The sequence below is a fragment of the Lates calcarifer genome, linkage group LG18, assembly GCF_001640805.2.
Source record: "Lates calcarifer isolate ASB-BC8 linkage group LG18, TLL_Latcal_v3, whole genome shotgun sequence".
NCBI classification, from domain to species: domain Eukaryota; kingdom Metazoa; phylum Chordata; class Actinopteri; family Centropomidae; genus Lates; species Lates calcarifer.
In genome coordinates this window covers 2,027,776-2,045,820 of record NC_066850.1, presented here as the reverse complement: position 1 = coordinate 2,045,820, position 18,045 = coordinate 2,027,776, and the positions used below count along the sequence as shown (strand labels likewise).

Here is an 18,045-nt window from a genome sequence, read left to right as displayed (position 1 = left end):
CAGCTCATTATAGCTAAGTGGGCATATAATTATCATCTGAAAACCCCTACATCCGCTGGAGTCTCTCAAACTTGACATTTTATCCTATTTATCAACACATGCCACAAATGACCGCTGATACCTCCTCCATCTCTCGCCGCCTTCGGCCCTCCTTCCCTCGCTCCCTTCCATCTTTCAAGTCGGTTTTAATTCAAACTCTCGCAAACGGATGCATTCCACTTGTAGTCTCACAATTAAGGCAATTTGGTTTGAATATGTAACGATGTCATTACTATTCCAACTAAATTAGCACAGAGACTAAAAGGTCAGTTAAGAATTTTCCAGTCGGTTAGAGCCTCTCACATGAGATTTGGGAAGCAAACGCAAAAGTGGTGGAAAAGCCGGACGATTAGCGGGCACAGTTGGCATTCGTGCCAGACGTAACTGACACTCTCTGGTCCCTAATGTTGAAGGATGGAGGATGAAGACAGAGCGAGTGTGTGGAGTCACCATAAATATCCATGCATATCCTACTTTCCATACTTTTTTCCATTACATACTCACTAGATTAGGGCGCAATAATGTGTTGTTGATTTGATGAAGTGTCATCCACAAAGTTATTACACTGCAGCCGTGAACAAACTCTACCCATAAAGTGAGGCTTTTAGTGTTAAGAAAATAATACTTGGCTTCACATCAGCAAATTAGTTTGCAGTGACCTTTTGTGTCTTCTGTCTTAAAGCTCTTCACACTGAAGTAGTGATCCAGGAAGTTTCTGTTGGTGTAAATGAGTGTCTGTAAAATGATGAAGGCTTTATGTGAGTCGAAACCTGCTGAGCTTTGGTATGAAATGGGGGCCATGGGTTTTGATAGTAACTGTGTTACAGTCTGGCTGAGATCACCTGGAGTTGCTGCCATTATCTGTTCAATAGGGTCACTATAGTAACCTTACAGTCACTATAGTAACGTAGGTTCACCCTTTCAAAGAAGAGCATAAAGACCAAGTAAGGTTGTGCTCCTGGTCCAGGGGCATATAACCAATGTCGACCAGTTCACACCAACAGCAAACAAGGCTGTACCGGCTCATTGCTTCAGTTTGAAAGGATTATGGGTGGTTGCAGTGGGGGAGATGGAGAGGGAGGGAGTGAGGGAGGGAGTGATAAATAGAGAGATAAAGAGAGATGGGGCCGGGATAACACGGAGGCTGATCGTTGGATAATCTTGAACAGCGTGCTCTAATTAGAATTCTTATGATACAATTTGGTGGTTGTAATTAGTGGAGATGGGCTGGCTCCTCTCCACGAGCCTTGTTAGTGGAAACACAGCTGTGTTAGAGAAGAGGAGAGCAGACACTCGGCTCTGTCGGAGAAACCACAAAATAATGCCTTCCCCTCTCTCTCTCCCTCCCTCTCCCTCCCTCCCACCCCCCACCCACGCTGCACGCACCTCAGCTCAACTTGGTGTCCAGCGTCACCATGTCCAAGAACCTGCCCTCAGCATCGCCCCCCAACTTACCTCAGACGCCCACCACGCCCACAGCACCTATCACACCCATGGCCGCCATGCCCCAGGTGCCGTCAGTACTGGGAGGAGCTAACGTCCCCAGCATGGGAGCCATGCGCAGACGCCACTCGGACAAATACTCCATGCCTCTGTCGTCAGGTAGGACCAACTACTCAGCGCTGCACGTAACACAGATGCACACATATATTCAGTCAGTGCAGACAATTCACTTTCAAGCAAATGTGGATCCGGTGAATTAGAAAAAGACATACATGTTTGATTTTTGGATTTTGTGGAAAATGAAATGGCTAGAGTTAAATGTGAATGAGCCTGACCTAACACACATTCACATACATTTACAGATTCATTCATTCTGAATTATGCCACTGATTTGATTCAGATTAAAATCAAATTCAGATGTTGTTGACTTTTTCTTAATTGAAACCAAATTTCTGTTTCAATTTAATGAAAAAATGATGAAACTGCAAATCACATGTGATACCTGTGCACTGTACTAATAATAGTACTCAGCCCATAATGGTGTTCTAGTGCTTTATTTAACACATGCAGATGTGAAAGTGCACACACATGCACACATGTACACTGACATAAACACACACACACACTTGCAACCGCACAGGCTTGTTGGTCTAACCAGTGTGAGACGTCTGGGTGGGTTTATAAAAGCAAGCCTGTGTTTAATCACTCTATATGTAAATAGACAAGAACTTCCTTTGTGCATAAATATTACATGAATGTTAATTAAGTTCAAATAATGGTGAAAAAATACAATATTTATTACATTAAGACATTCCATGTATTAAGCTTTGCATTTTAAACGGTCCAGCTTTGATGTTTATATTTACTCTCTCTGTGTTTAGTGTGAAGACATAAATTATTCAACTTCACCCTAACTAACTACACGGATCTCATTTTATGGCTGTATTAGTGTTTAAGATCTCTCACGAGAGAGATTAATTAAAAATGCATTTTGTTAGACATGGAAAATGCTGATTTGATGTGCCCCCTTTAACCCCCCTCCCCCATCCCCCCAACCCCACCGTCTTTTTCTCTCTCCCCCCCCTTCCTGTTTTTCTCTCCTCCACCCCCTTTTAATTTGATGAAACCTTGAGTAAATTCAATACCTAAAGGAATAAAATTTACCAATTATTTCAGGTGGTGACACAGTATTTATTTTTCCAGAGATTGCCCCAAACTACGAGTTTTATAAGAACGCAGATGTCAGACCGCCATTTACTTATGCAACCCTCATAAGACAGGTGAGTGGGAAATAAATTAACTTTGCCTGATTAGATTAAAATTAATTGCTGCATGAATCATGGCAGCTCTCTCAATCCATTGAGTGTGTGTATGTGTGTGTCAGTCGCGTGGTCTCGTTAGTAAACCATTATTTGATGTCATCTCATTTCAGGCTATCATGGACTCTGCCGACATGCAGTTAACGCTTAATGAAATCTACAGCTGGTTCACACGCACGTTCGCCTACTTCAGACGCAATGCTGCGACTTGGAAGGTAACTTTACCGAACGCTCAGCCCCCTCAGCACCCACCCGCTACGCCCTTCCTCTCTTCTTACAGTAAAGACTACTCCTTCTGGCTGAAGTCAATAACAAAACCTCAAGAAAGCATATATTTACTCAGCAAAGAGGGATAAGGACCCCTCTCCCCTTCTTTCCAACCTTTCTTTTGAATAGATCCCATTCTGTCTCTTATTTATTTTTTCCGCCATTCCGCCTTTTCTGTTTGGAAATGACAGCCGAAAGAATTATTCTGCTTCAGATATCGTTTTCTAATTTGGTGCAATTAATAGCGGAGGCTTGGTCGAGGAGAGGAGAGGGCTCTGACGCACTAATTATACAGCAGCCACTCCATCATCAGCACCTTTTGTTAAGAGAGACACCCCTCCTCCTACTTCTGAAACCACCTTCTCTCGCATATCATTGGTTAATTAGGAAGAAAGATGGCTGTTTGCCTGTTAACCAGCTCCCGGCCGTGTGAAGGGGAAGGGGGGGGGCAAAGATGGAGGAAGAGGAGCTCACATGTACACACACGCACAAACACATAAACTGTGTCTAAGGGAGAGGTTAAGGGTGTGTTCATGTGGAACTAAAGCAGGGAGGAAAGAGAGAATTGGCCTGTCATGGAGAGAGCACTCTTTATTTACCCACACAAAAGGCCCCATTTGTATATCTGTCCCTACAACTTTATTGTCCTGTCTGCTTCCACAAAGATGGTAAAAAATGTCTCTCCGGCAGCACATGTTTTAACCAGAAGTGTGTCTGCCTGCTGATAAAGAAAGCCTCGGCGAGCATCAGTGTCTTCGGTGTTTTATCCCGTGGCCTCCTGCACGTCATTCGTTAGCCGCCTTTAGCCTTTGTGGCTGCACAGAGGACTGGAGGGAAAAAACTCAAGCAGCCGCTTATCAGCATGCAAGACATGGCGCAGCACTAGATTTAGCAAAGTGAATTAATTTGGATTTGGGATGCAAATGAGCACATGGGCGTGTGATCACCAATTCAGGAGGGCATGCAGAAAGATCGGTGCCCTTTTCCAGTTTGTTAGGTACTGTACGCGTCATGTTTTGCTGTGTAATAATGTTATGACATGATATGTTCTCAGAGGTCTTAGAGCAGTTGTTACTTTGCTCAGAAAACAAACAACCACATGCACATGCACCTTTTTATATGTCCTTTTTTTCCTGTGAAAAGTTCCTCTGTTCCTACAGTACAATGGCAGCATTATCACACTGACATTAGAAATATCTTGTCTCAGTGTCACCCACCCCGCACAATAACCAAGGTGATCTATTTACATCTACAGCTCCACAATTCCCTTTGTAAGCATTAGTGGGATGATCAGTGATGGGCTTGTCATTTGATTAACAGAGTTTTTTTTTTTTTCTTAAAAAGACGAGGAAGAAAAGAAAGAAAGAAATGAAAGGTAGTTTAATATCTTAGCTTGGTCTCATCAGCTCAAAAGAGGGATTTCTCCCCCCACCCCACTTTCCTCTCTCTCTCTTTTTTTCTCACCCAGAAGCTTATTAGTTCTAACTATATAGCATGCATAATAAAACTGCTCATTTGCTCATTAATATTAAAATTATCATATTCAGAGCCATGGGCATTAAGATCAATCAAATCCTGGGATTTTCAGGTCAGATGCGAGATCTGCTTATGAGGTTTTTTTTTCTTTTTTTCTGAATCCCTTATTCTTGAAGAAAGAGCAGTACACACCATGCACAGGGACATGACAAATATGAGAGGCAGGGATATTAAAGCCAAGGTTATTATTTGTAGAGTCTGATGCACGTTTTAATTATGGCCATATGGTCATATTAATATAAGAGAGGTTATTTTCTATAGGTTTTCCTTATTTTGTAATTAATGAAAACACCTGACTGGTCTATTGTATGAAAGATAAATCCTGTTTTAAATTAAATGCAGCCTTGATAATAAATTTAAAAGATAACGTGTCATGTAACACACGTATTCAACAGCACATTGAGGATATTTGGACATATAGATGTCAGATACAACTCAGCTTAATCCTCCTCTCTCGTGCATGAACACACACACACACACACACACTGACATAAGGGCGTCCTGTTGACTGTCTTTTTTCTTGCAATACTGTCATCTTTAAAACGATGTGTCCATTAAGAGCAGTGCTTTTCTGGAGCAGAAAGGGTTACTGACATCACCATTATCAAGGCCGGCATTACCACTTCTGTCACCACCATAAGCCATTCGCTATGCTGATTACCTCCTTTTAGCCTACTTACTCTGATTGATATGTACTGTGTGCAGGACTTGTAAGAGCATTCGCTCTCACTCAATTTTTACTAATTAAATCAATGGTGTGTGAATGTTAAGAATTTCTTCAAAATGCAAGAAAAAAAATCAATTTCCAAGTCTTTTTTTTTTCTTTCTTGATGGATAATGAATGAATGTAATTCATTTTTACCTCATCCCTCTGACCTGCGTGTCACGTCTCTCCGCAGAATGCCGTTCGCCACAACCTCAGCCTGCACAAGTGCTTTGTGCGCGTGGAGAACGTGAAGGGGGCGGTGTGGACGGTAGATGAGGTGGAGTACCAGAAACGCAGGTCACAGAAGATCACAGGGTACGAGTTCTGTCACCTCTCCTCAGATCTACATCTGAAGGTCAATGACATCCAGAAGATCATAGGAAATCAGAGCGGCCAAATTCTGTTCTCTGCTCTGAAACACACCTCTCTCTGTCTGTCTCCCTCTGCCCATTTCTTTTTCTTGCTCTGTTCCTATAGACTTTATATTCTCCCTGCTACAGTTAGTTATTAGATACGTTTTCTGTCCACATATGAACTCATTTCTTTTTGTTTTTTCTTTACCAGAAGCCCATCACTCGTCAAGAACTTGCCCTCCAGTCTTGGCTATGGAACTGCACTAAACGCTAGCTTACAGGTAAGAACTGAAAGCCTCAAAGAACCTCTGACTCACCGGCTGCCTGTTTATGTGACTGACAGGCCGGGCGGCTGCCTGACTGATTGAACAGTTGAGTGGCTGAGTGAGTGTGACGCTGTGTACAATAGGACTCTGTATTAGACCTCACACTTAGAAGAATCAGCAAGTTTCTTTTTTTCTAACTCTTTCTCTGCTCATGTGTTTCTGTATCTCTCCTCTCACACCTTCTCTCTCTCCCTCGCTCCTTCCTGCACACCGTCAGACTCAGAAGGCCACCCTGTGGTCGACTCAGGAAGCAGCTCTCCCTCTTTCTGTCTATTCTTTCTCCCCTTCTTTCAGCTGTGGCAGCCACCCTAGATTGATAGCGGCATGTGCAAATGCAAGGGCATGTGCATTAATATTTATCTAAGCTGTCATAAATGATTTGGCTTCATAGTGTACGCCGGCGAGGTGCTCATGGCAAAAACTTTAAAAATTTAATCACTGTATATAACTTTAATGCGCAGCAGGCGAAAGTGTCAGGAGTTTTTATTATTTTGAGGTAAAGTTTTTGGGGGACTTTTTTTAATAGCCACACTACACAAGGGCATATGAATGGCAGCTGGGGGGAGGCAGTTGTCAGCAAGGTGTCACTGGGGGGAAAATAGCCTGCAACAGAATAGAAAACTCGGGACTGAGAGAATGTGTTTTAGTAATTACTATGTTAAATCTTTGAATATCATTCCCTCATCTGCCTCTTTTTCCAGCCCTCTTCCCTCCATGCACCTTACCTGCTTCCTTCCCTTCACACAAAGCTTTTTGTCCCATTCATGCTCTCTTAATAATCTCCCATCTCACTTCAGCCCTCATGTAAAACCCACACATCTTCAATGTTCCTTCATTTTCCTCTATTTTCCCCTCTTGCCTCTTACCTGCAACCATCCTCTTCAAACTCCCAGTCTTCATCCTCTTGTCTCCCTCTCCTGCAGGCTGCCCTGGCAGAGACCTCCCTGCCTTTACTGGGGACTCCTGGTCTCATGAACAGCGGCTCCACGGGCCCGATGGGAGGCAGCTGTCACGGCCTCCTGGGCGGAGACCCGTCCGGACTGACGGGCGGAAGTCCACCTGGACTGTTGGGCGGGAGCCCACCGGGACTGCTGGGCGGCAGCCCCCCAGGTACGCTGAGCGGCAGCCCCCCGACCCTGTTGCAGTCTGCCCACGAGGAGCTCAACGGCTCGCTCGACCACCTGGACACCAACGGACACAGCAGCCCCGGATACTCTCCACCAGTACACATGTAAGTTCCTGCAGACAGAAGCATTGCTCCTGCAGCTGGATCATACTGCATGCATGTGTGTGTACTGCATACATCACAGCTACACACAAGCATGCATGTATATGATACATTATAATTAGGGCAGTTGTTATGTAAAAAAATATTGTATAAGTATTAAGTTTTTGTTATTAGTTACACCAAAAAATCAAGTGAAAATGAGATTTAAGAAATTTCACATGCACCTCAAACACTGTCATTTATATTCAGGAAAAAATCCCAGGTGGATATCAGCAGAATACAAAAACACTGCCTTAATTACAATAGACCTGAATGGATCTGCTCTCTCATTGCAGTTTAGTATATGAAGCAGCAGAGTGCCTCTTTAAAGCCTAGAAAGGTTAAATGCAGTGGGCACACACTGAATCACATATTACACATTTTTATGTGTGATGAGTACTTACTGTATCTGAGAATGCAAGCACACGTCGAACCCTCCACCACCCCACCCCCATCCCACGTCCACTCCTGCACTCGCTGTGCTTGTGCCCTTTGTTAGTTTAATTGCCTGATAGTTAGCCCACAGTACCAGTATTCTCCTCAGTTTGCCATGACCCCGGAGCAAGGTTCAATTTCCAGCATGCATTGTATCATAAGCAGACTTTTCTTTTTCCTGTCTCTGCTGTGGTAATTTCAGTGACACTGTGCTTTTACCTGACATTTTGGATAACACTTAATTCTAGTTCTATAAATAGTCTCCCTTACACATTTAGTCTTTAATTACACCAGTGTCTGCATTATAGGGGTTTAGCTGCTATATTTTATGCAAGACTGTTCCCATTAATATTTAGCAAGTGTAGCATTAATTACTTTAAAAATCTCTCCCTTCCCCGACTCTGTTTTAATGGAGCTGAGAGAGAAAGAGAGTGTTTTTAAAAATTGATCTCATGTGAGTTTCAGGAATGACTAAAACAACCTGAGCTGGTGATGTCACACAGGTCTGCGTGAGGGGAAACACACACACACACACACACACACACACGGCACATTCTGAGACAAACACACAGACATTACACTTTAATGATACTTATCCACTGTCCATCAAAGCTCATGTTGCAAAGTCAGCCGACATTAGCGAACTGCTCCTGTAATGGATAAAGGATGCACTCCAGCTCCATGTCTGAGAGAACAGAAGTGTGTTTGGTTAGCCCTACCAGGCAGCTATATATTCATCTATTTGGACGTGTTTACCTCTTTCTGAAATGTGCTGTTAAGTGGAGCAAATCTGCGCAGCTGTAGACAGACTCCCAGTGTTACCACTCCCTCAGGTCATCTAAGTTTTAGTAACAGGACAGCATTGACTTTCTCTTTCTGTCTTGCTCTCTTCTCTCTTTGGCCACGCCGCCTTGACACCAACAAGAGCAGCTATAGAGGATGAGATGCACCCATCCATCCATCCCTCTCCCTCTCTCCCTCCTTCCTTCCATCCCCAGCCTGCCTTTACACAGCCACGACAACCTCAAAATGGAAGAAATGTGTTTTTCATGACTGGCTTTTCCAGGATGTGTTTAAATAATGGAGTGGCTGGTAGCACTAAACTAAAGTGTACATCACCTTGAACGCCTTTCTCAGGAGAGGAACCCCCCCCCCTCAGCACGACCAAGTCAATCCAACAATTAGACCAACCCCCCCCCCCCACTCCACCTCTTCCTCAACATCTAAAGGTTAATGCTATCTGCTTAACCACAAACCAGATCGCCCCGGGCCATGCTGAGTGTGTGTGTGCATGTATGTGCAGCACACTCATGTACATCCTAAGGGGTATGCTTAAAGGAAGTAGAGCTGTATACATCTGCAACTGTAAAATGAAGTTTTCCAACCTCACCTCTGAATATTTATCCAGCAACCGCCTGTATCATGTCAGTCTGTTTTATCAGAGGTGTCAAAACTAATTGTTTGGTGACCACCCTTCTCTGGTGATAGTTAACGAATCATAGTGAGATGTTACGAATGTCTTTGATTGCCTCCCCCCAGAACTCACCCCTCCCTCCGACCCCCTCTCCCTTCCTCCACCACACCACCTTCTCCTGCCCCCCCCAGCCTACCATTAGGCCCCGTGGACTAATGACCTTATTTGCATCCCCGACATACCTCCGCATGATTGCTGGTGCTAATCTCCGACTGATGTGAAAGCAGGCATCTTGAGAGCACACACTCACACACATATACACACGCAGAGCATCACGTATTTATTACAGCGCAAAGTCCGGCGTTTACTCCTGAGTGACTCAATAATGGCAGCTAGCCATTAAGTACTAAATGGCTCATCCACATATTTTAATAAAGTGTCAGAAAGCTCAGGCCTGTGAATGTGGTCCTGCATATTTTTCTTCAAAGCCACACAAACAGTTAATGAGCTGCATATTAAGAGCACATGAGAACACTGGACACATTTGGTTAGAGATACAGCACACACTCAGGTCTGTCAGTTGATCGATGTGATGCATTCACTGACTATCATTTTGAAGTAATAGTGACTAAAAGATCATCAGGATCTTGTAGGAAAACTCAGACGCACCAGCACTTGTTACATTTCTCCAAATGCAGCATGCGTTGTTGTTGTTGTTGTTGTTGTGTTTTTGGTTTGTGTTTCATTGTTTGTTTTTATCATTTATCTGTTGTTGTAGGTGGTGTGCATGGAAAGCTACTGAAACATGATATCTGTTAAGCTTTTATGAGCGTTGTAAAACCATTCGACATGTGTTTACAACATACTGTAATATGTTGTCAGCAGCGTAGTGTTCATTAACACAGTTGTCAACAACTAGAACTCTTGGCTGTGCTTCCACTTATTAGTGGAGACTGAGGTATAAACAATAAATGACAATATTGCAAAACAGGTGCAATCATCAGCAGCAAAAATGTGCTGTCATTGGAGAAGTCATAATTGTCGGCAAATAATAAAAAATCAAAATATGTGTACAGATGTATCAAACTAAATTCTAGTTTGTTATAAACCATGTGTTAAATCATTTCCAATTTAGGCAAGAAATTGTCATGAAAAAGGAAAATACCTCTACAAGCCCAAATCTAAAACTCTAATATAAATGTATACATTTAGATTAATTAGAGATGCTGGAAACAGAATGTTTGGCATTTTTGCTTCATAAATGATTGAAAGCTGTAGTTATACATTTTATTCAGGCAGTCATCTCAGCACTGGTTGAATTATCTAAATGAACCTCAGAGTGGATCCCACATTAACTAACACTAAAGAATCAGAATCAGTATGGTCTGATTTTTACTGAAATTTACCTCCATGTAAAAAGACCTTTTCATTCTGTAGACTGTGTTTTTGCAGGTCAGAGGAGCAGAGTTGGTGTTTTTCTGTTTCTCTAACCTCTGGCTGAGGTGTTTTTCCTTTGCCTCTCGTCGCCTCCGTAAATCTGAGGGGCAGAAACAGAAATATTCATCGCGTCACCCACATCCTGCTAAGATCAGCCTCTCTTTATCCCACCACATCAGAATATTAATTTACAGTATTTGGCTCTGAATATTAAAGTCATCTGTACCTTTTAAGATTCTTTTCAAATTCAAGCCCCCCCCCCCTTCCACTGATGAAGGCAGCCCAGGAGAGAGGCTATGAGACGCGTCCTAACACACTACCACTTGAAAAGTCTCCCACCCCCCATTCTCCTCTTTAAAGTCTAGGGGGATTTTCTGATGCATCCGATGTGTCAGGAATAATTAGGTTTTGTCAGATTTATCATCGTGGCACAAAACCCTCTCCCTGACTAGGGCCCCAGATCATGTTATGCCTTGTTTGTGTGTGACAGCGTTATTATTCTTGTTAGTCGCCCAACACTTTTGTTGGGCTCCTCTGTTGTTCTTGAAGGGAGAGGTGTCCTGCTCGCAGCGCCGCTGCCGCTGCTTCCTGCCCAGCGCTTATTGACAGTGGCTAAAGATATTCATCCATTTAGAGTTAAAAACATGTATCATGGTGTCCGAGCGAACTGCCGGGGCTGAAGTTGATTAATGGCAGAACCTAGCTGCCGGTTTTTCCTCTTGAGGAGCGACATGCACAGCCCCTGCATATTAACGAGTGGCTGCGCTTTCTATTAACTAGATAAAAAAGCCTCTCCTCTGCCTTTGCTCCAGGGGGCTCAGGGATGAGAAATTCTCCATTATTTATCATGTGGCCTGTTTTTTTTCTCCCCCCTTTTTCCTTTTTCATGTATTTCAACCTGGTGTCATCAGTAAACTTTTAAATGCCAAACATGTCTGGAACATCACAGCTTATCTGCCTTACAGAGGCCATGTTTTTCATGCAATTTTCATGCGCTTACTTACAGTAGACGTGAGGCATCATGTCAAATTAGCGTCTCGCAAACAACACGGTTGTTACGTCCACTGGATAATGCATGTAATGGCTGTTATATGCTTGTTTTTTGATACAACAAAATATTTATCAGTTAGCTGAACCCCTCATTGTGCATTCTGTGTGTAGAGAAGGGGATTTATGACCAGAAACCGTTTCTCTGTTTTATATATTATTTTATGGTGGTAATAATTTGCATTACTACATTTTACTTTCTGTCTTTATACTCTAGGTGTTTTCCAGTTTCTTTAAATTTTTCACATGACAAACTTAAGTGGTGAGTTCTTGATCAAACAGCAGAAATTAGTCATAAAACATATACAACCCTAAGAGTTTATTGCCAATGTGATTGTGTCGCAGGCCACCCGTTCACGTGAAGGAGGAGCCACTCAACATGGATGACGACGACTGTCCGATGTCACTGGTGACGACAGCCAATCACAGTCCAGAGCTGGAGGAGGACCGGGAGCTGGAGGAAGGGAACTTATCAGAAGACCTCGAGTGACTAGGATACAGTTTTTGGCCGACGTATCCCTTCACCCAGCCGCACTGTTTCTCTCACACAGACCTCCTGCAAGACTAGAAACCACTCCACAAGTCCAAGCAACTACAGCTGACTCTCCTCTTTGTCTCTCTCACCACTGGGACTATTTATTGAGCATGCATCCGGATGGAGACCGGTCCAAAGGAACTCTTTGTTGCAGCCCTTTGGGATCCCCAAACATGACAGGCATGAGATGTCTGATTAAAAAAATTAAACTCTTTGAGACCTATTTCATTAGAGATGGTGTGGCCACATAACAGTACAAGGATGATGGACTCATGGATGGGGAAAAAAACCATGAAACAAATGAGCAAGTCATGTTCCGTTGAAAGCTAGCGGCCTCATATACTGCCAAAAAGGAAGACGTTTTATGTTTGTGAATAATCCAACCCACAGTAGTTGTTAATGTCTAGAGACAATTGCTGGTTCAATTCAAGTTGTTGCTCTGTTATCATTTGCACAGGAGTAGTCTCAGAAATTTGTGTCACTGCCTGTATGTTGCTACTATTATAAAAACCAGTATATTATTTTCAGCTTTTTTTTAACCATCGTTAATTTCCAAATATGATTTTAGACACCACCAACTGTAAATGCCATTCCCTGAATTACACCAGTAATGGAACTGCGGTACCAAGAAAAAAAGGAAAAAAAAAAAGAAAGAAAAAAAGTTGGCTTCCAGTCTAATATCTGTTTGTGATTAAAAGTAAAAAAAAAACTGGAAATTAAGTTGGGGAAAAAATAGTTTGTGTAAAGCACCATTTACAAAACAAATGCATTTCTGCATAATTTTCTTCTTGCTGTTCTCCTTACCTCCTCGTTCTAAAGCTTTGTCTACCTGCAAACAGTCACAGGCAACAGCTAGAAACCAAAGCCAACACTAGCAATGGCCAATAGCTTATAGACAGAAGCCACCAAACTCCTCTTGGTCCGCCTTCTGTGACTTTAAACTAGTACAAAGAGAAGCTTTCGTTCCGCAAACTACCTTCGAATAACCTCTGGGACTGTTTCATTTTGCCCTATACAAAGATGATCACGAGAAAGAGAGATGGGGAAGCAAATGCTGATTTTGATGTGTAATTTGATAAACTCGTAGTAGAGCGTTCCACTTTGGAGATTTTCTGCCAGACAGACGTACTGTAGGTAAAAGGTGATGTGATATTTGAACTGCAGGCATTTAGTGCTGGTGATTTGACTGATAGAGAGCAGCTAACTGTAAAAGTGGATCATGACCAAAACAAAACATTTGTGTATTCAATGGAAGTGCAGAACACATTGTGTTTTTGTGAAGTTTATTTTATTTTTTACTTTTTGTTACGCATTACACATCAAAACTCTTTTTTTTCTTCAAAATCATTCTAAATTTTTTTTCTAACCTGGTGAATATGTAATGTTCTAAGTGGGACTGTCAAAATAATGTCACGTCTTATTTCCGTGGCGGTTTTGTTCTGAGCCGCGTCGAAACCGAAACTGAAAACATCGTTAACCAAACATTAAAAATATCTAGTGAAGCCAAATAAGTCATGATTTCAAGTTGATATGAAATGATGTGGCTTGGTTACCATGTAAAAGCAAATAATAATAGCCATTGCAGAAGAGGATATCTAAGGTGAAAGGTAACCTTTTCTAGGTGATATTTGCTTTAACTTCATCAAAACATCCAATACTCATTGTGTGCTTCATAGCTTCTAAACTATATAGATACAACTGGTGATAGCACAGATGTACTCTGTATAGGTAGCCAGCTTTTTATAACACACTTTGGTATTTATAGAGACTAAAGAGAAGTAGTTATTGTGGCGACTACGTCCCATCATTTCCCTCACAGCCAATGTCATCTAGAAAAGTGTTGTTGCTTTAATGGTCATTTCTGTTTTCAGTAAACCAAAGTTACACAAAATTCTGCCTCCTCTTGTATGGGATAAAGAAATGCTAAAACAACCGCACACAACCTGTCAGAGACTATGACGCGAGAACACACAGACATAAACACACACACACACACACAGAGCCTAGCTTTTGGTCTGCCAGCGTTCTTGTTTCGGTTAAATCTCCAGCTGCAGTAAATGTACGCTGTCAAAGAACCGACGAGTGGCTTTGTATCGTGCTGTAATGAGCAAACGCGTCTGCTTGCTTTGACCAAAATGGAAACACACTGTGCATATGTTGTTTTCAAGTGTTGTGCCAAGCCAAGAAATTGGCTGTAAGAGCTTAACAGGCAGACACGTGCAGTACTGTACAAACACGCAGCATGTAAAGCGCGTGCACGCACACACACACACACACACACACACACACCAGTTCCACGTCAAGAGGGTACTGGGCCCAGGAACAAAGCTTATCCCTTCAATACTTAGCTGGAGTCAGCAAAACGACTTGAAGACGACGTTCTTAATAATCTTATCACACCAAATAAAAGGGACGCTACGTCTTTCAAAAAAAAAAAAAAAAGGGTTCTCCCACTTACCCAAAAAGGCTTTCTAAAAGCTTCTACCTCTGCACAACAAATTCAGAACAATTATGACAGATTGCACGAGTTATTAGAACGCCACAAGAGTTGTTACACTTTACTACGCTTGTCTCATAGGACGTGGCTCAAACCAACGTTTACATTCCCTGCGTCAAGATATGGAAGATTTGCATTGTAATAGGTTGTCCTCAAACATTTGTAGAATGATAATGTATAGATTACCTGTAAGGGAATATTGTGTTTAAAAAATGCATGTCTAAAAATCATTTGGTGGACTGGAAACAAGAACTAATAAAAAGAATATAATAAAAATCATCGGGACGATGGCCTAAATGTACGTACATTACCTCAGATATACTGTTTTGGGAAGGATAAAACCTGTCAGCCACAGAATGCATATTACCTGTAGATTTGCATGGGTTTTGTATAAATTAAGTAAAAAAATGTCTAAAATAGTTGCTTGCACATAATACCAGAAAGACCTCCAGAACTGCGATCTGCTCCTCCACTAGATTTTAGGATTGTCTGGATTTTCTGGGTTGATTTTGTCTGTATTTTGATAACTGTGCATACTTATGTAAAAAAAAATGTTGGTGGACCCATAAATTTACCAGACTTTTTTCTAAGAGGAAAAAAAAATCTCAGTGTTTCTTTTCTGACTTACCTGAATTTTTACTGTTTCTCTCTCATTGCTCGCTAAGAATAGCAAACCTGCTTTTTCTGCATCTGCTTTGCGTAGCTGTAAGGCTTAACCTAATGTGTGTATTTATTGCTTGTACCTCTGTGCATACTTTATGAAGCATTATGTCTGGCAGTTGAGTCATGTATCCTTTCTACTGCTATCCTTCTCTAATAATTGGGAATATGATCCCCCTATGTATACAGTAAATTGGGACTGTAGCAAACATATGTTTATGTAATTGGTGAAAACTTTTTTTTGTTTCATTTCCTTTTGATCGAGATTCAACTACTTTTTTTGATACTTTTCATTACTGTGTACTGTGTCCATACGTTAAAGGTTCTCTGACATTAGAAGGTCATGGTTGAGAATTGTAACAAACGTTATTATTTTCTGTATTCATGGCATTTCACTGCTGAATAAAATAAAGGACCAAAACTTGGAATTTGAAAAACAACTGTCTACCTCCAGCATCAGAGAGTAAAATTTTTTTCCCCTCCACTGTTACACATATATCTTTTATTCTACAAAGGCACAGCCATGAAAATCTAGCTGGCATTACACTTTAACGTTTCAGGAGCTGCTACTTCAGAGATGTGAAGGAAGGGGTTGGAAAAAAACAATTAAAGTTTAATGTATATGTTACAAGGCTTTGTTCCAGCTTCCAGCACCTAGAGTGTTGTTTAGAGGAGCGGGACAAGGCACTGTATTGCCCACCCCTCTGGACCTGTAATGGGTTTAGCCTTTGTATGATTCAAGCCCACTGCTTTCATGTACCACAAGCATGTCCCAGTATACACGGAAGTACTGCTCTGTACCTTTTGAAAGGCTTTTGTAAGCAGTGACTTACCCAGCTAGGCTTCATTTCTGAGCTACATACTGCAAAAATGGTTTTGGCACCAACCGCATTATTAAGTCTGTTGTCATGCTCATGTAAAAAATATCTGCCTTATTACCATCAGGGTTCTGCATCATGTAGAGAAAACAAAGATGTGAGATTTCATCAGACGTCTTCCATTTTCCATCCGTCTTCGAGACGGCAGTTTCCTCTTGACACTTCAAAGGAAGAAAAAACGTGCCTTTTAGCCTTTCGATTGATGGATGTTGACTGGTAAAATGCTATGACAGGCCATGTGGCTAAATCAACTCCAGACAGGCCTACTACACCTTGTCGGTCATGGAGCAGCCGCACACTGACACCCTCATTGAGATTCAAACTGAATCTACCATGACCAATAGGTTGCCCATTAGCTCGTCTGTATGCCGAGAGCCTTCTACACGTTCCAAAGGGTGCTCAGGGACATCGTGGGACCCTTTGAATCATGTCCGCTGGTCATTTAATCGTAACGCTGATGCGTGTTCTTTTTCCTTACCATATGATGTCCCATGAGGGGTCAGAAAACAACAGCATTTTTCATAAAGGCACACACAGACACACTCCTCTTTCTCTTCCCCCCAATGACAGTCCCAGGCATCAGCCATGGCAGGCTCCTGTTATCTCCTCAGCAATGGCGTTCCAGAGCATTAGCTAGCTCGCAAGGCACTCGTCTTCTGTGCTATTTATGCACTTGGAAGTGTTTGTGAATTCAAGTGAGGGATCGCATACGGAGTGCAACAAGGGCCGCTGTGTACTACACAACATCAGAGGGAGCTCCGACATTAAAGTGTGAGAGCGCCTGCTAGAGACCCTTCTTTCAAAGGCCATGAAATAATAATGGGTTGTGGTTAGAGAGGTATCCGTGAGTCACACTGGCTGCTTTTCATAAAGTGGAGTTATTTACAGTGCGATGAATAAAAGAAAGGGTAGCTGGTGGTGCAAGCCTTTTCCACATGAATGGTGGGGGGAAAGAAGTCCCTCTAATATACAGTGGCAGTGCAGTATACTACATGAGAGGCTGGGAAAGCGAGAATGCACTGAAAGAGGAGTTAATTTCTTAAAGAAATATTTTTTTTCAAAGCTTCAAAGCAATATTTGACACTTTGAGAAATAGGCTTCACTTTCTTGACAAGAGTTAGATGAGGAAATTGAAACCACTCTTGTGTCTGTATGGTAAATATGAAGCTACAGCCAGGGGTTTAGCTTAGTTAGCTTCACTTAGCATAAACACTGGAAACAGGCAGAGCAGCTTGGCTCTGTCCAAAGTTAACAAAATCAGCTTCCTGACCAGGCTAAAAGGAGCGGTGTGAGTTCAGCATCGAGCTTCATTCCTTCACTCTCCAAGAGCTGTCTCCAGTGGTGGAACGCAACTCAAATGGTAACTCTCGCTTTTTGTAATCTATCTTTTCTTTAGTTCTACCTAAGTTAACATGCTAACCAGCTAGCCCCCGGCCTGTAGCATCTAGTTTACCCTCAGTCCAAACTGAGACAATAAAGAAGTAGTGAGTAGTGAATCAAATTAGATGCAATGTGTTCATTTGTGAAAACTAGAAGCTCTGGGAGGTAGATTCTCTTAGCTCTGGACTGAGCCAGGTTAGCTGTGTCCCCCTGTCTTTATGCTAAGCTCAGCTAACTGCTGACTGCTGGTTGTCCTGTCATCTTTACCACACAGACATGGGAGTAGTGTCAGTCCTCATGTGTAACTTTAGAGAGGAAAGCATGTGAGAGTATTTTGCACAAACTATTCCTTGAAGCTCTTTTACAGGGAATAGATCTCAGTACACTGGTAAGAGGCCAAATAGCTTCCATCCTGCCCCTCTGAGTTAGACAACGCACCCTGGCATCATTCATTTCATCTCCAACACTGACCAATTAGGTCAATTTATGAACTGTCCCCTTGTGGG

The 18,045-nt window shown here is 42.2% G+C and overlaps 1 protein-coding gene across 7 annotated transcripts in view; it reads left to right on the top strand.

Moving 5' to 3' along the window:
* The window catches only part of foxp2 (forkhead box P2), a 102,668-nt gene extending 86,947 nt beyond the window's left edge, over nt 1–15,721 (top strand). For 4 of the 7 annotated variants that reach the window (XM_051077577.1, XM_018682791.2, XM_018682793.2 and 1 more), the window contains 8 exons: nt 1,431–1,641; nt 2,659–2,762; nt 2,915–3,016; nt 5,504–5,625; nt 5,875–5,944; nt 6,913–7,220; nt 11,807–11,851; nt 11,935–15,721. In XM_051077577.1, coding sequence (XP_050933534.1) covers nt 1,431–1,641; nt 2,659–2,762; nt 2,915–3,016; nt 5,504–5,625; nt 5,875–5,944; nt 6,913–7,220; nt 11,807–11,851; nt 11,935–12,079 — 1,107 coding nt within the window. In that variant the 3' untranslated portion in view covers nt 12,080–15,721. The remainder of the gene's footprint in view (nt 1–1,430; nt 1,642–2,658; nt 2,763–2,914; nt 3,017–5,503; nt 5,626–5,874; nt 5,945–6,912; nt 7,221–11,806; nt 11,852–11,934) is intronic. The other 3 variants (XM_018682796.2, XM_018682800.2, XM_018682797.2) reach the window with 3 other exon arrangements.
* The last annotated feature ends 2,324 nt before the right edge of the window (nt 15,722–18,045 follow it).